The 19,289-nt window shown below is 40.6% G+C and overlaps 1 protein-coding gene across 1 annotated transcript in view; it reads left to right on the forward strand.

The window, feature by feature from the left end:
• The first annotated feature begins 132 nt into the window (after positions 1–132).
• Positions 133–19,289, forward strand: part of DDX4 (DEAD (Asp-Glu-Ala-Asp) box polypeptide 4) — a 27,011-nt gene continuing 7,854 nt past the window's right edge. Inside the window, exons 1-11 of the mRNA XM_010005399.1 lie at positions 133–201; positions 2,144–2,207; positions 3,281–3,334; positions 4,901–4,984; positions 5,303–5,386; positions 8,272–8,313; positions 10,664–10,806; positions 11,841–11,993; positions 12,984–13,138; positions 15,815–15,944; positions 16,982–17,148. Of these exons, the coding sequence (XP_010003701.1) occupies positions 133–201; positions 2,144–2,207; positions 3,281–3,334; positions 4,901–4,984; positions 5,303–5,386; positions 8,272–8,313; positions 10,664–10,806; positions 11,841–11,993; positions 12,984–13,138; positions 15,815–15,944; positions 16,982–17,148 (1,145 nt within the window). The remainder of the gene's footprint in view (positions 202–2,143; positions 2,208–3,280; positions 3,335–4,900; positions 4,985–5,302; positions 5,387–8,271; positions 8,314–10,663; positions 10,807–11,840; positions 11,994–12,983; positions 13,139–15,814; positions 15,945–16,981; positions 17,149–19,289) is intronic.

Below are 19,289 nucleotides of genomic sequence, written 5' to 3' on the forward strand. Positions count from 1 at the left end.
CCCCGCCACGCCCCCCACTCCGTCCCCCCCATCTCTTCCCTTCCTCACGACGTAGGGGTGGCCATGAGGACACAGGCAGGGAGTCCCTGGTAACGTGTTTCCTCTCTTGCAAGCAGATCGGCACAACGCAGCATGAACCAGGAGGACTGGAATGCAGAAATGGGGGACGAGGAGTCATCAGTTCTTCCTGCCCTTGAGCAGGTACGAGGTGGCAACTGTTGGGCTGTAGCATGTTGGCTTTTTTCCCCCCTTCCTTCCTCCTGGCTCTGTGGCCTACGTGGCTGGTGGGCTGTGGTTGCCTGTCCCTGTGGTTGGTGAAGCACATGGAAGAACTTGCTCTTAACTCGAGTGCTGAAAAGACAGTGTTTTCGTAACAGCAGCAATTTCAGTCTCAAGATGTTGTGGTGCCTTCTCTCCTTGAAGGCTTCTGGAGCATGGAAGCCAATTAGTTTTACTCTTCCAGCTCCTCCATGCTTCTGCCTTACATGGGGTTGTGACAGGATGTTTGCTTTTTGGGAAAGCGTGTGGAATGAAAGTGGCACGTACTAGTAACTCATTCAGTATGATACATGGGCTAGTAATTGAGTACCTCTGGGGATAGGCTAGTGGAGCAGCAGAGGCTGGAAGGGAATAAGCCACAACTTAGGTAGGGCAGAGACTTGTAATTGCAAGTCAGCTGTGGAAACGGTATTCAGGAAATGTTTTGCACTTATTGGAAGGCATGGTTCCTGCTGCCTGCCATTTTTCTTTTTTTCCATTCTCATGCATTCCTGTTCCCTTATGTATGTCAGATCTAAGTGTTCTGAAATTGTAAGATAAACTGGCAAGAGATGACTGTTGTTTGGATTTGAGTAGGCCGCAATTTCTGATCCAGGTTGTATTGGTTTCAAGGTGCTTTCAGCTGTTCCTTGAATTGTGAAAGGGCAGTGTTGGAGCTGCCTTATTGGAGACTAGAAGAACCATGTTTTTTGGTGGTAGTTCTCAGCTGTGGGTTTTATGTGAACTGGAACTTCTCTCTTAGTTGTTCTGTTTGCTGTCTCTTTCTCTTGGCAGTCACTGAATTGGTTTTTGTTTCCTTGTTGTTTTTTTTTTGATTCCCACAGCAGAACAGAACATGGGTGACTGTCTCAGCTGTCTCCGTTCTTAAACATATGTTCTTAAAAGACAGTTCTGGAGTTTGTAGCAGAACTAGGGTGATGTCAGGTACTTACTGCCAGGCCTAGTTCTGAGCTAAATCGTATGTAGACGTTATTATGCAATTTTACTGTTTGTATATAGCAGCAGAATGCTTTGGTGTGAAGTGGAGGGTAAGATACAGGTTTGTAATGAAAGACAGGTAAAGAATAACGTTTTTGCTGCTTCTGGTGTTGTTGGGTGTATATTGTTAGCAGAATAAACTGCCAGAAGTTTGAAAATAATCTGTGAAGAACCTTTGACTCTTGGCATTGGTCTCAATGGGCATTTAAATCCAGCCATCATGGAAGAGGTTGGAAGCATAGAGGCAAATTGCTTATCAAGGTGGATGTATAAGGCTAGAAGTAAGGTTGCCCAAAGAAGAAATGACAGTGTACACTTTCAGAATAGCATTTTTACCAGTTTGGATTTGATTTGTGGTAGTGGTGGCTAGCCACATTGAGAAGTGTGAAAGCTGTGGTAATACCTAAAAAACACAGTCTTGAAGTAGAAGGTTTTCTATGTGTGTGATGTTCCTCGGTCTGCTGGTGTTTTGGATTAGTCATAGGGTATCTGGCTTGTATTAAACAGGAGAAAAGTAAATGTGGCCTTTGCTGGAAATAAAGCTGAATATAAATAAAGTGTGAAAATGAGGTGCTATTCTGAATTACCTCAAAAGGAGTATCTGAATCTTTGAATAAATTAGCAAGAACTGATGTATTTCAGATACTTTAAGGTAATTTACCTTAAAGATACATCTTTTAGGATGATCTGTAATAATCCTTTATTAAAGCCCTATAAATGCAGTTAGTTGAGTATATTGATGTGCAATGAACTGAAGTTAGCAGAAGAGTCTGAGAGACTGTATTTCAGAAGATGCAAGTGGCAACTTCTTTCAAGCTGGAGTTGTATTGACGTACTTTGCATAGTCTGGAGTTGACATGATGGTGTTCCTTTTTTCTTTTTGTAGGCTAGGTTCCCTGGAAGACCAAATGGCCCTTCGTCTGACTTCACTTCAAGTATAGGCTCATTTGGTATGTGAAGTGCACTTCTGATTTTACTGATGTTTGGGGGGATTGATCCTTGGAACAGCTGAAAAGATTACAGAAAACCACAATATTACCGTTGTGGTATGCTCGTGTCCCCCCCATAGAATAAGCAACATAAAATTGTACCGTTAACATAGCGAGTGAATTTTCCTGTTGGCTCTCAGCCTGTATTTATTTACTGCATTTACATACTGAATAGAGCCTGTAGCTTCTAATGAGAGTCAGGGTGTGTTACCTCACTAGTGTTTATAGAACAGGTTATGGTAAACATGAACAGCATTGAAAATTGAAAAGCCTTATGTGCAATGGTGAGCAGTTGTAGTGAGGTCCTCTCTGACAGTTACGTTGAAAGTAAGAGAAGGTCAGATAAGAAATTCCAGGAAATTAAATGAGAGAGGTCAGGATTTTCACTCGCCACGTACAGTAAAAAATGTAAGTGAATGCATAGTCAGTGCATCTAACAGCTGCTCTTTGAGAGTGCTGATGCAATCCTAGATTTTAACTTGAGTGACTTGGAAACAAGGATTCATTCTGGAACTGGGGACTCAGGCACTCCCATCTGCTGCCGAGTCCCGTTTGGGACTTTTCTGGTCCAGAAGTGTTTACCAACTGAGGAGCATGGGTTCCATATTTCCATGTTGGTTTATGTATTTGTAATTCACCGTCATTGTTAGTAAGTAGTAGTACTTCTTTAAACCTATTGTATTTTTTTTCCCAGCCCTGAAATCTCTGTCCCTTGTTCCCCTTTTACTCTTCCTCTGGACGTGTAGTGGGGGAATAACAGAGAGTGTCTGTCAAGTGATTGTTGGCTAGAAGTGGGACAGTTAGGAATGAAGGTGTTAAGCTGCGTTGGCCCCAGTATCGGTCAGTGGGGTGCTCTACCAGTGACTGGGCACTAGATGGAGGCTGTGGTGCTGATCACAACCCTTGGAATTGAGGGATTCTACTTTCACTCCTCCTGGCTGATTATGGAGGCTTGTACTTGATTGGTTTGTGTATGAGGATGTTATTGGAGACAGCGTCAGAAGCCTTACTTTCTGCTTATTCTTCTCTTCTAGGTGCTGTTGAAAGACATAGGCAGGATCACTTTGGAGGGTATTCCAGGAGTAGAGGTAGGTTTGTATCGTTAACGTTTGTAGTTTTGGGGGTGATGAAGCCTTCCTTTCGGGCAAAACATTTAGGATGGAGGCCGTTGCAGCTGGTGTCTGAGTAGATTCTGGAAACTGAAATTTTTGCTGTGTTGGTAGCATTACTGAGTGCTGCTGTTCCTTATGGAAAACAGTAGCTACGCCTGTGCTAAGCTTAGCAATTTTTTATTTTTATGTCTTATAGAAGGACACTTTCATCACATAGGGGGTTTTTTTTTTTGTTAAGTGGGGGATAGGCTACAGACGTGAGGTTGCTTTCAGCCTGAATGATTCTGTAATTCTACTGTTGTGTTTTAAAAAATCTGAACAACTGAAACAACAAAACAGCACAAAGCCAAAGCATGCAGTAATGTCTAAGATAGTGTTTAATGTTAAGTTGATTCTTTATTTTAACTGTGGATCCTGATGAATATCTGAACAGACAGTGTGAACCAGTGAGTAGATTTGGTGGCAGCAGGAGGAATTTTGGAAACAGGTAAATTTCTGGGTGTATGTAATTCTATTGGCTAGTCGTATCTGATACGTTGAATTTACCCTATTCAGCTACTGGGTTTGGTTGTGTCAAAGTCAAATGAGTGTTTGTGACTCAAGAGGGTAATACTAGTCCTTATTGCTGCATAATAATGGAGGTACTCAGTATCAGCCCTTACTTTTGACTACACAGCATAAAATACCCACCATGTTTGCCAGAAGGCAGAACTCTGCATTTAAAATCAGTATTTTCTTTACTTGTTGCTTGGATTCCATTCTTCCTGGAGGGTGGCATTTTCCTGCTAATTTTGTAGAGTCATAATGTAATATGACAGGAAGCTGAACATGAGAGTTAACATCCATGCCACAGGAAGTGGAATACTAGTGCTGTTATGTGGAAGACCTGAAAGCTTGCTTTCTTTAGTGTCTGTAAAGTGATACTTAATGCCTCTCGTCTTCCTGCTTGCTCCCCCTCAGGAGGCTGACTAGGGAAAGTAGTTGGAAATACAAAGACACTAGGTACTTGACACTGCCTGTCGCAAGCAACTGAATAAGCAGTTCTGAATAATAAGAAAATAGAAGTTGAAGGGCTGAAAGGCAAGTTTCCAAATACTCGCTCCATAGGAGGCAGCTACTGCAATACTGTTGCACTATACAGTACTGATGACAAAATATGAGACAGTACAGATCCTGTCAGTTGTCCTGGAACTGAACTAGGGGACTGAACTCTCCTGCATCATAGCTAAAGGATTGAAAGTGACTAGCTTATATAGCATGTATGCCTGTAAAATCAAATACTTCAAGACTAAATGTTGGATTTACTTCTTGTGGGAACCAGTACTACAGGAGTGGCATAGGCTCCATTTCTTGACATACTTTTTGGCAAAGAAATAGTACGTTGCTTCATTTTTCCGTGTTTAGGAAAATCAGTTTTACTCTGCTTTTTATTTGAATTTGTAAAATAAGGGCTGTAAAGCCCTTATTCCTAAATAAAAGTAACTTGATCTGCACACGCAAAATTGGATAAACTAAGTTGTTGTGTGCTATGCTGTAACACAGGTTTCAAAGAAGGGGATGCTATAGAAGATTCTACACAAAATAGAGGTTTTAGAGGATTTCCTAGTGGCTTTGGACAAAAAGAGAGTAAGTGGGTGTTTGTTTTTTTTATAGTGACTGGTTTGTGGGGAAACAATATTTGGTAATTTTAGGTTTGCTTGCTCCCTGAGAGAGCTGCAACCATAAAGCTGAAAGCTATGAAATCGTTTTTGTTCTTAACTGTGTTGTGGAATGTGGATGACATCTTTGAAAAGCAGCAGCACTGGGAGTAATACAGCATAGATTGGAGTAATGAAGGATCTGTTGGGGCTGTGGCACTGTATTGTTTCTGGAGTTAATGGGGTTAGCTTTAGGCACAGTATTTAATGATGCTAATTGTAGGCACTATATCCACTACACTTCCAGGTATTAAAGTTGAGCAAAGAGACAGACCACAGTCTGGCATTCTTCTTGACTCTCGAGGAAGACGACCATTTGGAGATCGTACAGGTGAGACTTTTTGGTGGACTGGTAAACCTTTCAGACTTCCTTATTGCTGATTTGGGGTGATGCAGGATCTTCTTAGCTTTATTAAATGCTGTCACTGTGATTGGATCAGTTTTGTTAATTGTATTTTCAAAGCTATTGTCGTCTGTAATATTTCTCTTGGTGCTTCTGTGCTACTAACTGGATCAGTTGATGCACAGTAAAGCAGAGGTGCTAACCCGAAAGTTCAAAGCAAACCTTTAAGAACTTTCTCAGTTTTGAAATAGTCACTCTAGACTTCTTCCACACGCACACCCCCCCCCCAATGAAGGAAAGTGCTGCTACACATTTGTCCAGGCTAGCAAGTAAGATTTGTAGCTCTGAGAGGCCATCTCTTGATGACCTCATTCTAACGTTGGTGGGGTTTTGCTGCCTACAGAGGATTTTTCCCTCGTGATCTTCCTTTGCCACTGGTGCTGTTGTAACCTGTGTTGTGCTACCTACAGCACAATAATCTTATCATTCAAAAGAGTCCCAAAATTTAAATTAGAAGTGACATTAGACTAGCATACTGGTTGATGGTAAACTGCTGTAATGGGTAGTGGCTGATACTGTTTTGTTTCATACTGGTAAAAGAATTTTCACTGTTGAAAAGATACAATTATCAGCATGTGTTTTCAGAAGTGCTCTGTACTACCCAAAGAACAATTGAATTGCCTCTATTTGACTTAGTTAAAATAATTATATGTAGCAATTAAGTGTTCAGAGGGGCAACACGGGAATACTCATAGTGCATATAACTGCAGCCTTAATATAGGAGTCACTCCTTGCTTTTTCTTGACTGTTGTATAAAGTATTTTTGTGTAGAGACTGTTACGGATTTTGGAAGGCAACAGTTTTTCTAGTCTGTGTAGAGGTTTATATGGAAAGAGAATTGTTCATAAAGGTAGTTTGTTGCATGGGAATTACGTCCTTTTATAGAAAGGGAATGTGCCTGGATCTAGAGGAGTAGAGCACATGCTGCCAGGTTGTTGTACTGTCTCCATCTGAATAGCTGTCACGCTGCTTGTATTTTGTAGAGGGTAATGAAGGCTGTGCTGGCTTTTCTTGACAGTGATGCGTTCTACAATCAGAGATACCGTGTAAACGTGTTGTATCTTCTGATGGAATATAATTATTTATGGGAGCATACACATGCTGTGTGTTGCATGTTTGGTTGGATTCTGTCACTGTCTCAATGAAGAAGTGTTTTTACAGAGTGGCTGAAGAGTATTGCTGCTGAACAGAGCATTCCTGATCCAACTCACAGAACTGGCTGCGTGTTTAGAACTGGTATTTCTGCTCAGAGTCAGTGATTCAATCTTGCTGAAAGTGAGCAAACATAGATGCTGTTTTCTGCAACTGATTCTGCCTGTGCAAAGGATATGTTGGACTTCAGAGGGCTCATTCCTCTTGGTTGTCTTTAAATAAAATATGCTTGTTGTGATTTAAGCCTAATGTACAAAAAAGAACCAGCCATGATGCCACTCACTCTCTTTTTCTTGAAACCTTGTGAGTTCCTTTACAAAGATTCTAGATTGTTTTATTTCATTACCCTAGGCAAAGCCCAGATTATCTTAGAGTTGGTTTCTTCAGCTTATACCATAAAAGACAGTTAATGACTGTCGGCAAAATCACAAACACCAACAGTATCAAAAGTGGGTGAATTAAAACTTTCAGGGTTCTTTCTACAGAGAGTGAGTATCCTGAAAAGATTTCCTACCAATGATGAGTCATCTCCAATAGCACTGTGAATTGCAACTCCCAAAGTTCATGTTCCAGTCCATCCAGTGGGAGATATTTTTCAAGCTTTATTATTACATAGCCAATACCATCCTGCTTTCTGTGGAGCAGGCCATGGGATACTACTGTTTTAAGTATAGTGAGGTTCCCATGTCTCTGGGGTGTGTGTGCAAATTCAACAATCTCTTTTGTGAAGCATTCGAGTGATTTGTCACATGTTTCTGAAGCGCTTGTAAACCCTCCCATTATATGAGTGGTACACAGCACATGTGGAGCCCATTAAGTTAATCCATAAAGTAATTTAGACTGCCCTTCCCATCAGGCTGAGTTCTGATGCTAGTGCCAATGCTTTTACCCAAGTCAGTGTTTCCTGACGAATCTTACTTATGTCTTTATCAAATAATTAATATTTTCTACTTGCCTCCTTACTGCCGTTGCTTGCAGGCAGTAAGTAAGCTGTGTGCAATTTGCAATTAATTTCTAAGAATTTATTAAAAAAAAAACTGCTGAACTACTTTTGACACAAAGTATAGTCCCCTATCAGAGGAGATCACTTCTGGCACTCCAAACCTGGGGATAATTTCCACCAAAAAATTAACCTTGTCCTTCCCCAGCTTTATTGTTCTGCTAGGGTGTTTAATACCACCCCCAGTCAGTCTGAGTTCCTGTCTTGATCCATTGTCACTATTCTGGAGATAAGATCTAATTTAGACCTTGAGACTCCCCTTCTGCCAGGAGCCTGTGGACAACTCCTTTTCCAGTGTCCTTCCTTGTTTACAATATACACAATGATTTGACCCCAACCGGGCTCAATTTCAGTTAGCCTCATAGGCACTTACCTGGCATGTCTCACTCTGCCCTGGCCTCTGCTTTTTCCTGGCCATGCATTCTGTTCTCTGGGGCAGACTGTCAGGTAAACAACATGTTAAACATTTTACAGTTAGCTTCAGGGTGCCTTTGTTTTCTGGCTTTTTGTAACTGAGCTTTTGTTACTTAAATATTTTCAGTTATTCTACCAACCATATCAGGACCCATTGTTGAGTTTTTTAAGTGTCTCTAGGTGTTTTTCATGAAGACTCCTATTTTTTTCCTAAAAGCAATTAACTTTTAAATACTTTCTTTAACAGCAGCTTACAAAGAACGCAGTGAAGAAATAGATTCTGAAAGAGGTAAGTAGCTTCTTTACAAGTAACACGTGAATTTAAATTTGCTTTTAACTCAAACAATATTCTCCAAGTTGTTGGAAGTACTTGGGTAAAAATGAAGGTAGTGGTATGGGTAGATGCATAACCAAACTCTTTCTGTAACATAAGTTTCCATGAAAATACTGTTAAACTCTGTATGTTTAAACTTTATTGATCTTTGAATTACTGGGCAATGTGGTTGTTCTCACATGAGACTTAAATATTTGGAATCGAGTGGTGAAGAATTCCTCTGTTGATAGCTGTTTCTTATTTCTGATGGTGAAGCTTGAGAGAAAGCTTCTGGAGAACTTACTTGGCAGTAGTTTAGGCATCCTAAGTGGTGATAGTCAATAAAGCAAACTAAAAAAAAAAAGAACAGTAGTTTCTGATGCTACAGCATATGGGATGCTATTTCTGGAAAACAAGCTTGATGTCTTTTACTGAGTGCAAGCTAGTAAACAGAATTTTCTGATTTGTATGTGTAGATCAGATTGAAATATATGATGAATAATGACTCTCTGACATGTACTGAAAATGCCAGTTGGACAAACAATTAGAATGTTTACTTACCTGCAGTGTTTTTTGCAAATTACTTTAACCTTACTGTGCTTTTTTCTTACTTTTGAAATGCAAAATGACAAACAGTGAACTCCTGACTTCCATATGGATAATTTGGTTCCTGATCCTTCCTCATTCAAAATGTGCCTGTGAAATGGTTTCTAGTACTAACCTTGCAGTGAGCATCAGATAATTAATTTTGTACCTCTGAATTTATTAACTTGGAAAATACAAAACTATAAATGTACTGCCATGAACAGATGTCATCAGGCTTTTGCACTGGCCAAACAGGACTGTTGAAGGGTGTGTCCTGCTCATCACTCCTTCGCTCTTCAATTGCCTAATCAGCTTATGAATGGGAATCACAGTCTCTGTTGGTGTGATATTGTTGTCTGTGCACTGTTGGAAGTGGCAATTGGCATCTGTTGGTCTTCAAGCTTCAGCAACCCCACTAGAGAAGGGTCATCTGAAAGGGTCATCTGAAAGGCCAGGCAAAGTATGCAGCTGCTCAGTGTCCTCAGTCTCTACAGCTGCTGTACCAAAGGCCCACCATGACCTTTTGGGTCACAGAAATATCCTTTCTTGAGATAGTCTATGCCAAGGAAGCATGGGGCATCTGAGCCAGTCACTACAGGGTGCATTTGCCACTCCTTACCAGTGAGGCTCACATCGGCCTCCAGAACAATCAGTTCTTGAGATCCCCCTGTCACTCCAGAAATAGTGATGGATTCTGTCCCTTTATGATTCAATAGCATCAGGGTGCACAGTGCACCAGTGTCCACCAGGGCTTTATACCTTTGTGGTTCTAATGTGCTAGGCCATTGAAACCACACAGTCCCATAAACTCAATTGTCCCTCTCCTCACCCTGCTGGAGGCAGGGCACATCAAGTGTTGGACATTAGAGGTCAGTGCACCATCCTGGGTGGTGACTGGTGCAGCCTTCTTGGAAGAACCATCTCCTGCCTTTCTTCTGTTCAGTAGCTGCTGCACATGTATCTGGAGAACATCAGTGGCACTCTTGTTCCAGATCTTGCATCCTCTTTAAAATAATTACACAAGAGAGTCCTCCCTGGATGCTGGCCATGGATGGAAGAGAAAGGAAGAAGCAACAGGAAGCAAGTTGTCTTCTGTGATCTCTGACCTTCTCTGAGCTTACGTAGATACATGGAATGGAATATCTCTGGCCAATTTTGCTGCCTGTCTAATTCAGCCACCTACAAGGGAGTCAGAGATCTTGTGCCTGATCTAGTGCCTGAGCCAGCAAAGACATGGCCTTAAAGTCCTGGCAGTAACAAAAACATTCCAGCATTATCAGTAGAAAGCTTACTGATGGAAAAAAAGAGTCAGTAAAGGGAAAGTGGCTTCATCCTGGCTGAAACAGGACAGCAGATTAATTTTATCATTATGTGTTAATAAATGTCTTGTTATCAAATAGGATAGTTTACAGTGTAATGAGTTTTTGTGATAGAATTGGGTTTTGCATGATGGTAAAGTGAAGCCTAATTTAGGTTTTGAGAGTTGCTCTTCAAAGCAAGGCCTTGGAGCAAAGGTGAGACAAGAATGCTTCTTAAAAGTCTGACTTAATTTCTAAGTAAATTTTAGGCCTAGTAGTAAAAAACTGAGTTCTAATAAAATGCATTTGTGAAATTTCTTGCCTTTCTGAAGGTTGAAGAGAAGTACCACTGAACATTACTTCAATAGCTCTGTACTTTCAAAATAGTTTTAGTTGTAGTTTTCTTTATATTATTCATGAACGTGAGTGGTTGTGTTCTTAAGGTCCAAAGGTGACTTACGTGCCCCCTCCTCCACCTGATGATGAGCAATCCATCTTTGCACATTATCAGACAGGAATTAATTTTGACAAGTATGATGAAAATGTTGTTCAAGTGTCAGGACTTGACCCTCCAGCACCATTACAGGTTAGTGAACTTCTTTATCTCAGGGTTTATGTTGAGCATGATTCTTGAAGAATGTATAGTGAGTCTAATATTCACTGCTGATAAAAAATAATACTACAGATTTTGAATCTTGCAGACAGTACTATGTTCGAAGGAGATGCTGTCCATTTGAAAAGTACAAATTTGAATTAAAAATCATGTTTGCAAACTACAGAAATGGCCTAGAGAAAGTAATACAGCATGGACAGAAGCTGTAGTCCTTAAATTGCAGAAAAACACCAATTCAGATCTGGAAAGAAAGTTGTTGGCAGCAGTCTCTGGGAAGGCTGGTAGTTACCTTGTTGAGATCTAGTATGGGGGCATCTTTAACAGTGTAAATGAACACTTTTCAGAATAGTTTTCATTTAGACAGAGGTGTTTTTGAAGTAGTTCATAGCACTGCTTTCTGTAGCTGCAGTTTGTTGTTCAAAAGTAATTAAAAAAAAAAGCTCTTTTAGGGAGAAGAATGAGGAAGAAGGCCAGAGGGTGTGGCAACACCTGTGTTTAAAGAGAAGATGAAGAGGATTTTTCCCTCATCAGTCTTCTGAAAGATTTTCTTTCTGGAGTTGAATTGATTTTGTCATGTATGTTGCTTTTTGATCCTGTATAGGGATGTTGCTTTAGCTCCCTTTGATAGTTCTAGCACAGAGACTGAGTGTGTATCTCCTATGTGAAATGAAATTGAAGAGTTTCAGTTTGTTTTCATAGCATGCCATAATGTGAGTTCACCTGCTTGAATCCAGATGTATGCTTTCTGAGCAGGTCTTCCTCAAAGCTAGTAAGACCAGCTGAAGGCCTTGACTATCTTAGAAACAACTTCACTTGAATGGCATAAGCAGGTTGAAGAAGTATTTGGGGCTTTTACCTGTAAGGAACCTTGGCAGTCTAGGTGACACTCCCTTAAAACTTTATGCCTTTTAGTGTTTGGATCTCTGTATCCTATGGTAAGCATCTCAGTTTTTAAGCTTCGACCTTCAGTGATTGTGTACTGTTAATAATAACTTTCTCTCTTACAGGATTTTGAAACAGCTAACCTCTGCCAGACTTTAAACGTGAACATTGCTAAAGCTGGATACTCTAAACTTACTCCAGTGCAGAAGTATAGCATGCCTATTATACTGGCAGGGCGGGATTTAATGGCGTGTGCCCAGACAGGATCGGGAAAAACTGTAAGAATTTTTTGTAGTATTCATACTAGTGGGAGTGTGTGCCCTTGAACGTTTAGATGGATGCCTCAGCCTTCCACATCCCATATACTTCACATCTTGCTGTTTAATGATCTGACTTGTACTGCAATGGCAGGTATAGTATTAAGCAGAGATAGAAGTAATGAATGTGTTGTCGCATTTTTGGGCTGAATTTCTTTTTAGTTTCAGTGAGCCAGTGTCTCAATACAGTATACCAGTCTTCGGGGATTCAGATACAGGACAGTGGGTTGTTGGTTTTTTTCAAACTTAGCCAGATTATAACAGTGTGTCGGTCTGTTTTGTTAGACTTAGTTTTGGGTGATGCAGTATTAATCATGGAAAAGTTTTTTGAGTTGATACTAAGTTGACAGTTGTCTTATGTGCCCAAATCTAACAAGCTTTTTCCCTTTCAGTGGAGTGTGGAACTCCAGTGTTGTTGTTACATAGAAATTGCTTGTTTTGAAAAACTCTTTTCTTGCAGAGGAGATGTCCAAAGCTTATGCTATATATGTCCTGAATGCTTTTGGGACTGCTGTAATTCTGTTTTGGGGGTTACTAGACTTAGGTAGAAGGAAGGGTCCTGATGCAGCTATTTTACAAACTGATCTACTATTGTTGAAGAATGGTGATACGTGGTTACCTTACAAACCTAACTGATAATAGTGTAAAGCTTTTAAGGATAATTTTTTGTCCTGGGGCATATAATGTATATGGGGTATATAGTGTGTGTCAGCATGGTGTGCGGTACTGCCTGAAGAACCCAGAAGCTAGGTGCTGCATAACTGTATTCCTGCATTATTAGACTGTTAAGGCCCAGAGAGGTATTTTCAAGGAGAAATAAGCTTGTAACTGTAGTGCAGTCAGCTCAATCCTTTTGCAGTCTGATTTCCTTCAGGTTGATAGTGTGTCATATTATTTAGGGTGATGAGAGCTTTAAGACTAAGCAGGATAAATACTGATGCTTTTTTTTAGGCAGCTTTTCTTCTACCAATTGTGGCCCATATGATGAGGAGTGGTGTAACTGCCAGCAGCTTTAAAGAGCAGCAAGAGCCAGAATGTCTCATTATTGCCCCAACTAGAGAACTCGTAAATCAAATCTTCCTAGAAGCAAGAAAATTTGTGTATGGGTAAGCTTTTGCACTGTTGTTTGGTATGGATCATTACTTTTTCTGAATCAGCAGTGCTTTATTTTTTGCATGAATTCTTTCAGAAATTTTCCTCTGCCAAGTGAATGACTACAGAGACTTGAATTTAGATGGTAATATTGGCTACCAGGTTTCATAGTGTATTGCTAGGGATTTAAACTCCTAATCCTCCTGATACTGGGGTGGGGGAGAGAGAGCGAGGCTTATTCCAGCTTGAAGAGGAGGTAAGTGCTAAACTTCTGTCACATAATCTTTACTGATGAGAAACATGAGATGTTTTAAATGAAGTAACTGAAACGTAGCTTGCCTTATGTAATTTATACTTGCTTTTATTTTTGTTTTGACAAAAATAGAGGTATGTGTTAAGGGTTTCGATTAACTTTCACAGATGGTTTCTAATTACTCTGTACTTCCAGTTGGTTCTGGTCTTGGGCAGAAATTTCACAGCAACCTCTTTTAGCTCTGCTTCTTCGGAACAGAATGAGATGCCTAAACTTGTATTTTAGGCCCTAGCATGTTGTGTGAGAGTACTTCTGGACTAGTTTGCCAGTGAACTTTCTGCTGCTAAGTGATACTTTTCACTCCTGCACAGGAGGAGAACTAAAATCTATTGTCTGTAACAAGTTACTCCTGTTAGGGGGTGGAATGGAGAACATTAACATTGTCCATGCAATATCTAGTGGGCTATGAGAAGTACTGTCATGTTTGCCTGGCTACATACTAAGCTTGTTACTAAGACTAGCTTATTAATCTCTAGAATTGTCCTAACTATATAACTAGTCCTATTAATTATGCTATTTTAAGCTAGTTATTGACTATGTCACAATCAAGTAACTTCTGAATTTAGAAAGTTTCTGCTACAGCTGCCCTGCAGTAAAAGGATGATAATCCACGTTTGGGGGACCTTTAGGGTTTGAATCTATTGCCTCTAAAGAAGTTCAAAAGTAGTAATATGAAATACATGTATTAATTGATACTGGATAAGTCTTGAAATGTTATGATTCCAACATGTTTCTATTTTTCACAGAATTATAGAATGTCTAGGGTTGAAAGGGAACTTAAAGATCATCTAGTTCCAACCTGCCTGCATGGGCAGGGATGCCTCCCGCCAAATCAGGTTGCTCGGGGCCATATCCAACCTGGCCTTGAACATCTTCAGGGAGGGGGCATCCAAACCTCCCTAGGCAACCTGTTCCAGCATCTCACCACCCTCACAGGAAAGGAGCTTTTTTCTAACTTCCAGCCTGAATCTCCCCTCTTTAAGCTTCAGACCATTGCCCATTGTCAATGTAAAAAAGCCCTACATGTAGGGTCCCCTTGTAGGCCCCCTTCAGATATTGGAAAGTTGCTATAAGGTCACCATGGAGCCTCCTTCTCTAGGCTGAACAACCCCAGCTTCCTCAGCCTATCTTCATAGAGGAGGTGCTCCAGCCCTCTGATTATCTTTGTGGCTCTCCTCTGGACATGCTTGAGGAGTTCCATGTCCTTATGTTGGGGACTCCAGAACTGGACACGGTACTTACTCCAGGTGGGGTCTCACCAGAGCAGAGCAGAGAGGGAGAATCACCTTTCCTGACTGTCTAGCTATGCTTCTTTTGATGCAGCCCAGGGTATGTCTGGGCTGCAAGTGCACCTTGGCAACTCATGTTAAACTTCTGGTCTACCTCTACCCCCAAGTCCTTCTCCTGTGGGCTGTCCTCACAACCTGTTTTCTTGCATTTGGATTGCCTCGACCCAGGTACAGAACCTTGCACTTGGCCTTGATGAACTTCATGCAGCTTACACAAGCCCACTTTTTGAGCCTTTCAAGGTCCCTCTGGATAGCATCACTTCCCTCCATTGTGTTGACTTCACACAGTAACGAAAACTTTCTTGAAAGTTCCAGTTAAACCTAGTAAAAAGTTAAGAAGCTTACCTGATTGACCATTGTTGCCTATGAGGATGAATTAGTACCTTCAAGGAGAGACAATTTGAATTTACGTATAAAAATACACACTGCAGGAGGTTGTAAACATAAGCTTGCTCTTCAGAAGCATAAGGTTGATCTTGCTTCTAGAGCTGATGTTTGTACAGGAGAAGATGATCTGGTACAGATTTAAAAAAAATTCAGTAGGGAGAGCACTAAGTCATGTCGCTTTTGAATGGGTTTGCAGTCTAATGTTTGAGAGGCACACTCTACATGGTCAGAATGATTAGTTGCTTTACAGAGATTACCTCTGTATTTTATTATTTTTTTTTTCAGTCTTTTCAAGGTGTGGAAGGATTACTTCTGAAGCTCTGAAAGCACATGTTTGGTGGCTCTGCTTTTTCTAAGTATGCCATATCAAAGGGGACAGTGTCTAACACCGTTTTGGCTTTTATTGCCACTAACTCTCAGTTGAAGGGAGGGGGGAAAATGCAGGTGTAATGCAGTGTTCTTTCCAAGTAAGACAGCTGTGCAGCCTCTATTATGCAGCATGACTAGGAATTTTGAGCTTATGGTGAGTGTGTTTCTGGTCTTGCATCCTGCTTTTGTTTTTAAGTTGTACTGTGTGGGGAAAGAATTGAACTGAATAAACTGGCTGGATGGTAGATCTAATGTTTTTTTACGTATTTTCATGAAACGATAATGTTTGCATACTTACATAATTAATCCCAATATTTTTTTCTATATAATAGAACTTGTATAAGGCCTGTTGTGATCTATGGAGGTACACAAACAGGCCATTCAATTCGTCAGATAATGCAAGGCTGCAATATACTATGTGCCACTCCAGGAAGACTTCTGGACGTCATTAGAAGAGAGAAGGTAAGATCTTAAAGCTTAATCTGAGTTTTCTAAAGTTTTTTTATGTGCTGTTGTTCATTCTTCAAATTTGACAGGAGCAGAGATGGAGCCGCAAAAACCAGTCATTATGCTGCCTTTACTTGAAATACAAATTAACATTTCTTGGAATATCCAAATAACATGAGGTTTTTGAAAGAATAGTGTAAGCCCAGACCTATTGAGTCCCTTTCATGGTCCACAGGAAGACAGCAGTGTAAATCAAACTGGCTGCAGTGTTGTTGGCAATTATATTCTGTAGTTTAAATACATGGAACACCTTTTCCTAATTCACTTCAGAAATTTTGTAGCAGATTTTCACTTGATGTTCTGTTTGTATTGCTACAATAGCTTTTCTCTCTCTGGAACAATGCTAATATTAATTATTTTAATGTCTTAATATTGATTTTATTAAAAGTATTAAAACCTCCAGGTGTAATACTATTTTTGAATATAATTTTTTTGCAGCCATTTAAAGTTCAGTTTAAAATTGCACATACTGTAATAGTGGCTCAGTGATGTTGCACTGGACAAATGAAGTTTGGAAAAACATTTCTTCGTAATAAACTGAGGGCTGGCTTTCTGCAGTTGTTAAGCTTCTAGTCAGAATGGCAGTCTTGGCCAGCAGCAGTGAATTTGTAATGACACAATTTGCTTTTAAGAAAAGGCTTTTTGAGAATGTGTGAGGGTTCTACGAGAGAACTTTCTAGGACTTAAAACACAATTTAGAAATAGATGTGCTGAATAATTTTTGATCTATGCTATTTATTGCTTTTCATCACTGAACCAAGTTCTGAAGCACTTCATTTTATGCATACTGTTAGAATTAGTACAGATTAAGAAGTTAAAGGTTGAAATGCAATAAAAGCATAACGCACTTAGACTTCTGTTTGTGAATAGTTAACTTCTACTAGAAAGAAAGAAATAAGAGGTGGATTTTGGCAGTTAGGATGTGCTGTAGGTGTATAATGTCAGTGAAGCAATACAAATGTTCTGTGTTTTTTTCACTGAAATACTTGTAGATCGGTTTGTGTAACGTGCAGTACTTGGTGCTAGATGAAGCGGACCGCATGCTTGATATGGGTTTCGGGATGGATATGAAGAATCTGATTTCTTTCCCAAACATGCCACCAAAAAACAAACGTCAAACACTCATGTTTAGTGCCACTTTTCCTGAGGAAGTTCAGAGGTGAGTGAAGTAATAATGGAAATAGATCTGAAGGTGTATAGAGATAAAAGTCTGAAGAGTTGTTAAGGACACTCCTTGTATTTAAAAAGTTGTAATCTTTCTAGCAGATACTGAGTGTTGATGTTAACATTCCTTGTTGAAGACTGCCTTGTTTTTTTAGGCAATGGAACTCTTGGTAACTTGCAAAAATTAACTGCTCAATTTAGGTCAGGACTCTAAAGCAACTTAGAAATTTTGTCTGAAGGCTTTTAAATTCCGCTTCTGTAGAAATTCTTATACTGCCTCTCTCTTGTTCCTCCCCACCACATCTGTGCAAGCCAAAAATTGCAATCTTGCTGTTTAACAGACAGCACTAGTAGCATTGTCTTTGGCATCAAGAAAGAATATAAACAGACATCTCAGTTACTGCTCAACAGCCTTTCTGATACACATTCCTTATTTACATGCATAAGTGCTGTTTTGTTTTCGTAGTGTTAAGGCTTCCACAAATGTGCTAGGGATATATCTTAGAGCTTTACTATTCACTGCCCTTAAAGTTCCACTTTCAAGACTCTGAGAGACAGACTTCAACAGGTTGTAGTAGGGTTGCTGAGCCTGGGAGTAACAACAAAACCACTCCGTTCCCTGTAGATGGGTGGAGGTTGCTCAGTATTTCTTCTCTTGAAGAGACAAGCATCTGAATACTCAAATCAGAGGTGTCTAAGCTTCAATTTGAGCAGGTGAGATAATTTTGATAGCTTTTGTGGTACAGATACTTTTTGTGACAGTAGGATTAAAAAGTGATACATATTATAGTTTGAGAGCACTGAACTGGTCAGACTGTTGCAGTGAATGCAATGTAGATTCTTTGGTGAAATCCTGACAACTTTCTTCTGGCCTTCAAAAAGCCTGAATATCTTTTGTGAGAGGGAGATAAAACAACTCCGGTAGTTGATTGTCCTGAAGGAAAGAGGGGAGTGGGCTGCTTTCTCCCATTCAGTCAGTTAATACTGTTCAGGCTCTCCTGACTTCTGTTCATAGGGTGTAATCAGTTTTAACATACCATTTGGTTTTGTGTCTGAATTTGGGTCTCTACTGTTACATAAAGCTTTGGTTGATCATGGAGGCATTTACTGTGCATGTCTGTGCATTTCCTAGCCAACTGATGAACTTCAGCCTAGCATTTCACAGAATCACAGAATTGCTGGATTTGGAAGGGACCCCCAGAGATCATCTAGTCCAACTCTACCACTGAAGTAGGATAATCTAGAGCACTTTACAGAGACTGTATCCAGGCAGGTTTTGAGTTGCTCCAGAGGAGACTCTACAGCATCCCTGGGCAGCTCTGTCACCCTCGCTGTAAATAAGTTTTTTTGGTCATATTTAAATGGAACTTCCTATATTCCAACTGGTATTCATTGCCCCTCGTTCTGACACTGGGAACTACTGAGAAGAGCCTGTCTCCATCTTCCTTGCACCCACCCTTTACATACTTGTATACATTAATAAGGTCTCCCTTCAGCCTTCCCATCTCCAGGCTGAAGAGTCCCGTTTCTCTCAGACTTTCCTCATAAGAGAGATGCTCCAGTTCCCCCTATCATCTTTGTCACCCTTCTCTGGACTCTGTCCAGTAGTTCCCTGTGTATCTTGAACTGTGGAACCCAGAACTGGATGCAGTATTCTAGCTGTGGCCTCAACAGGGCAGAGTAGAGTGGGAGAATGACCTCCCTTGACCTACTGGCCACACTCATCTTTATGCAACCCAGGATTTCATTCACCTTCTTGGCAACAAAGGCACATTGCTGGTTCAGGGGTAATTTACTTCAGGTCTCCCAGGTCCTTCTCCTCAGAACTGCTTTCCAGCAGATCCACCCCTAACCTGTATTGGTACTTGGTGTTTCTTCCCAGGTGCAGGACCCTACACTTCTCTTACTGAACCTCATGAGGTTCAACCTCTGACCAACTCTCCAGCCTGCCCAGGTCATGCTGCATGGCAGCACAGGCCTCTGGAGTGTCAGCCACCCCTCCCAGTTTGGTATCCTCAGCAAACTTGCTGAGGATACACTCTGTCGCCTTGTACAGACCATTGATGAACATATTGACCAAGACTGGACCAAGTATTGATCCCTGGGGGATGCCACTGGTTACTGGCCTCCAACTCA

This window comes from Chaetura pelagica, unplaced genomic scaffold (genome assembly GCF_000747805.2).
Source record: "Chaetura pelagica isolate M959 unplaced genomic scaffold, ChaPel_1.0 scaffold37, whole genome shotgun sequence".
NCBI lineage: Eukaryota > Metazoa > Chordata > Aves > Apodiformes > Apodidae > Chaetura > Chaetura pelagica.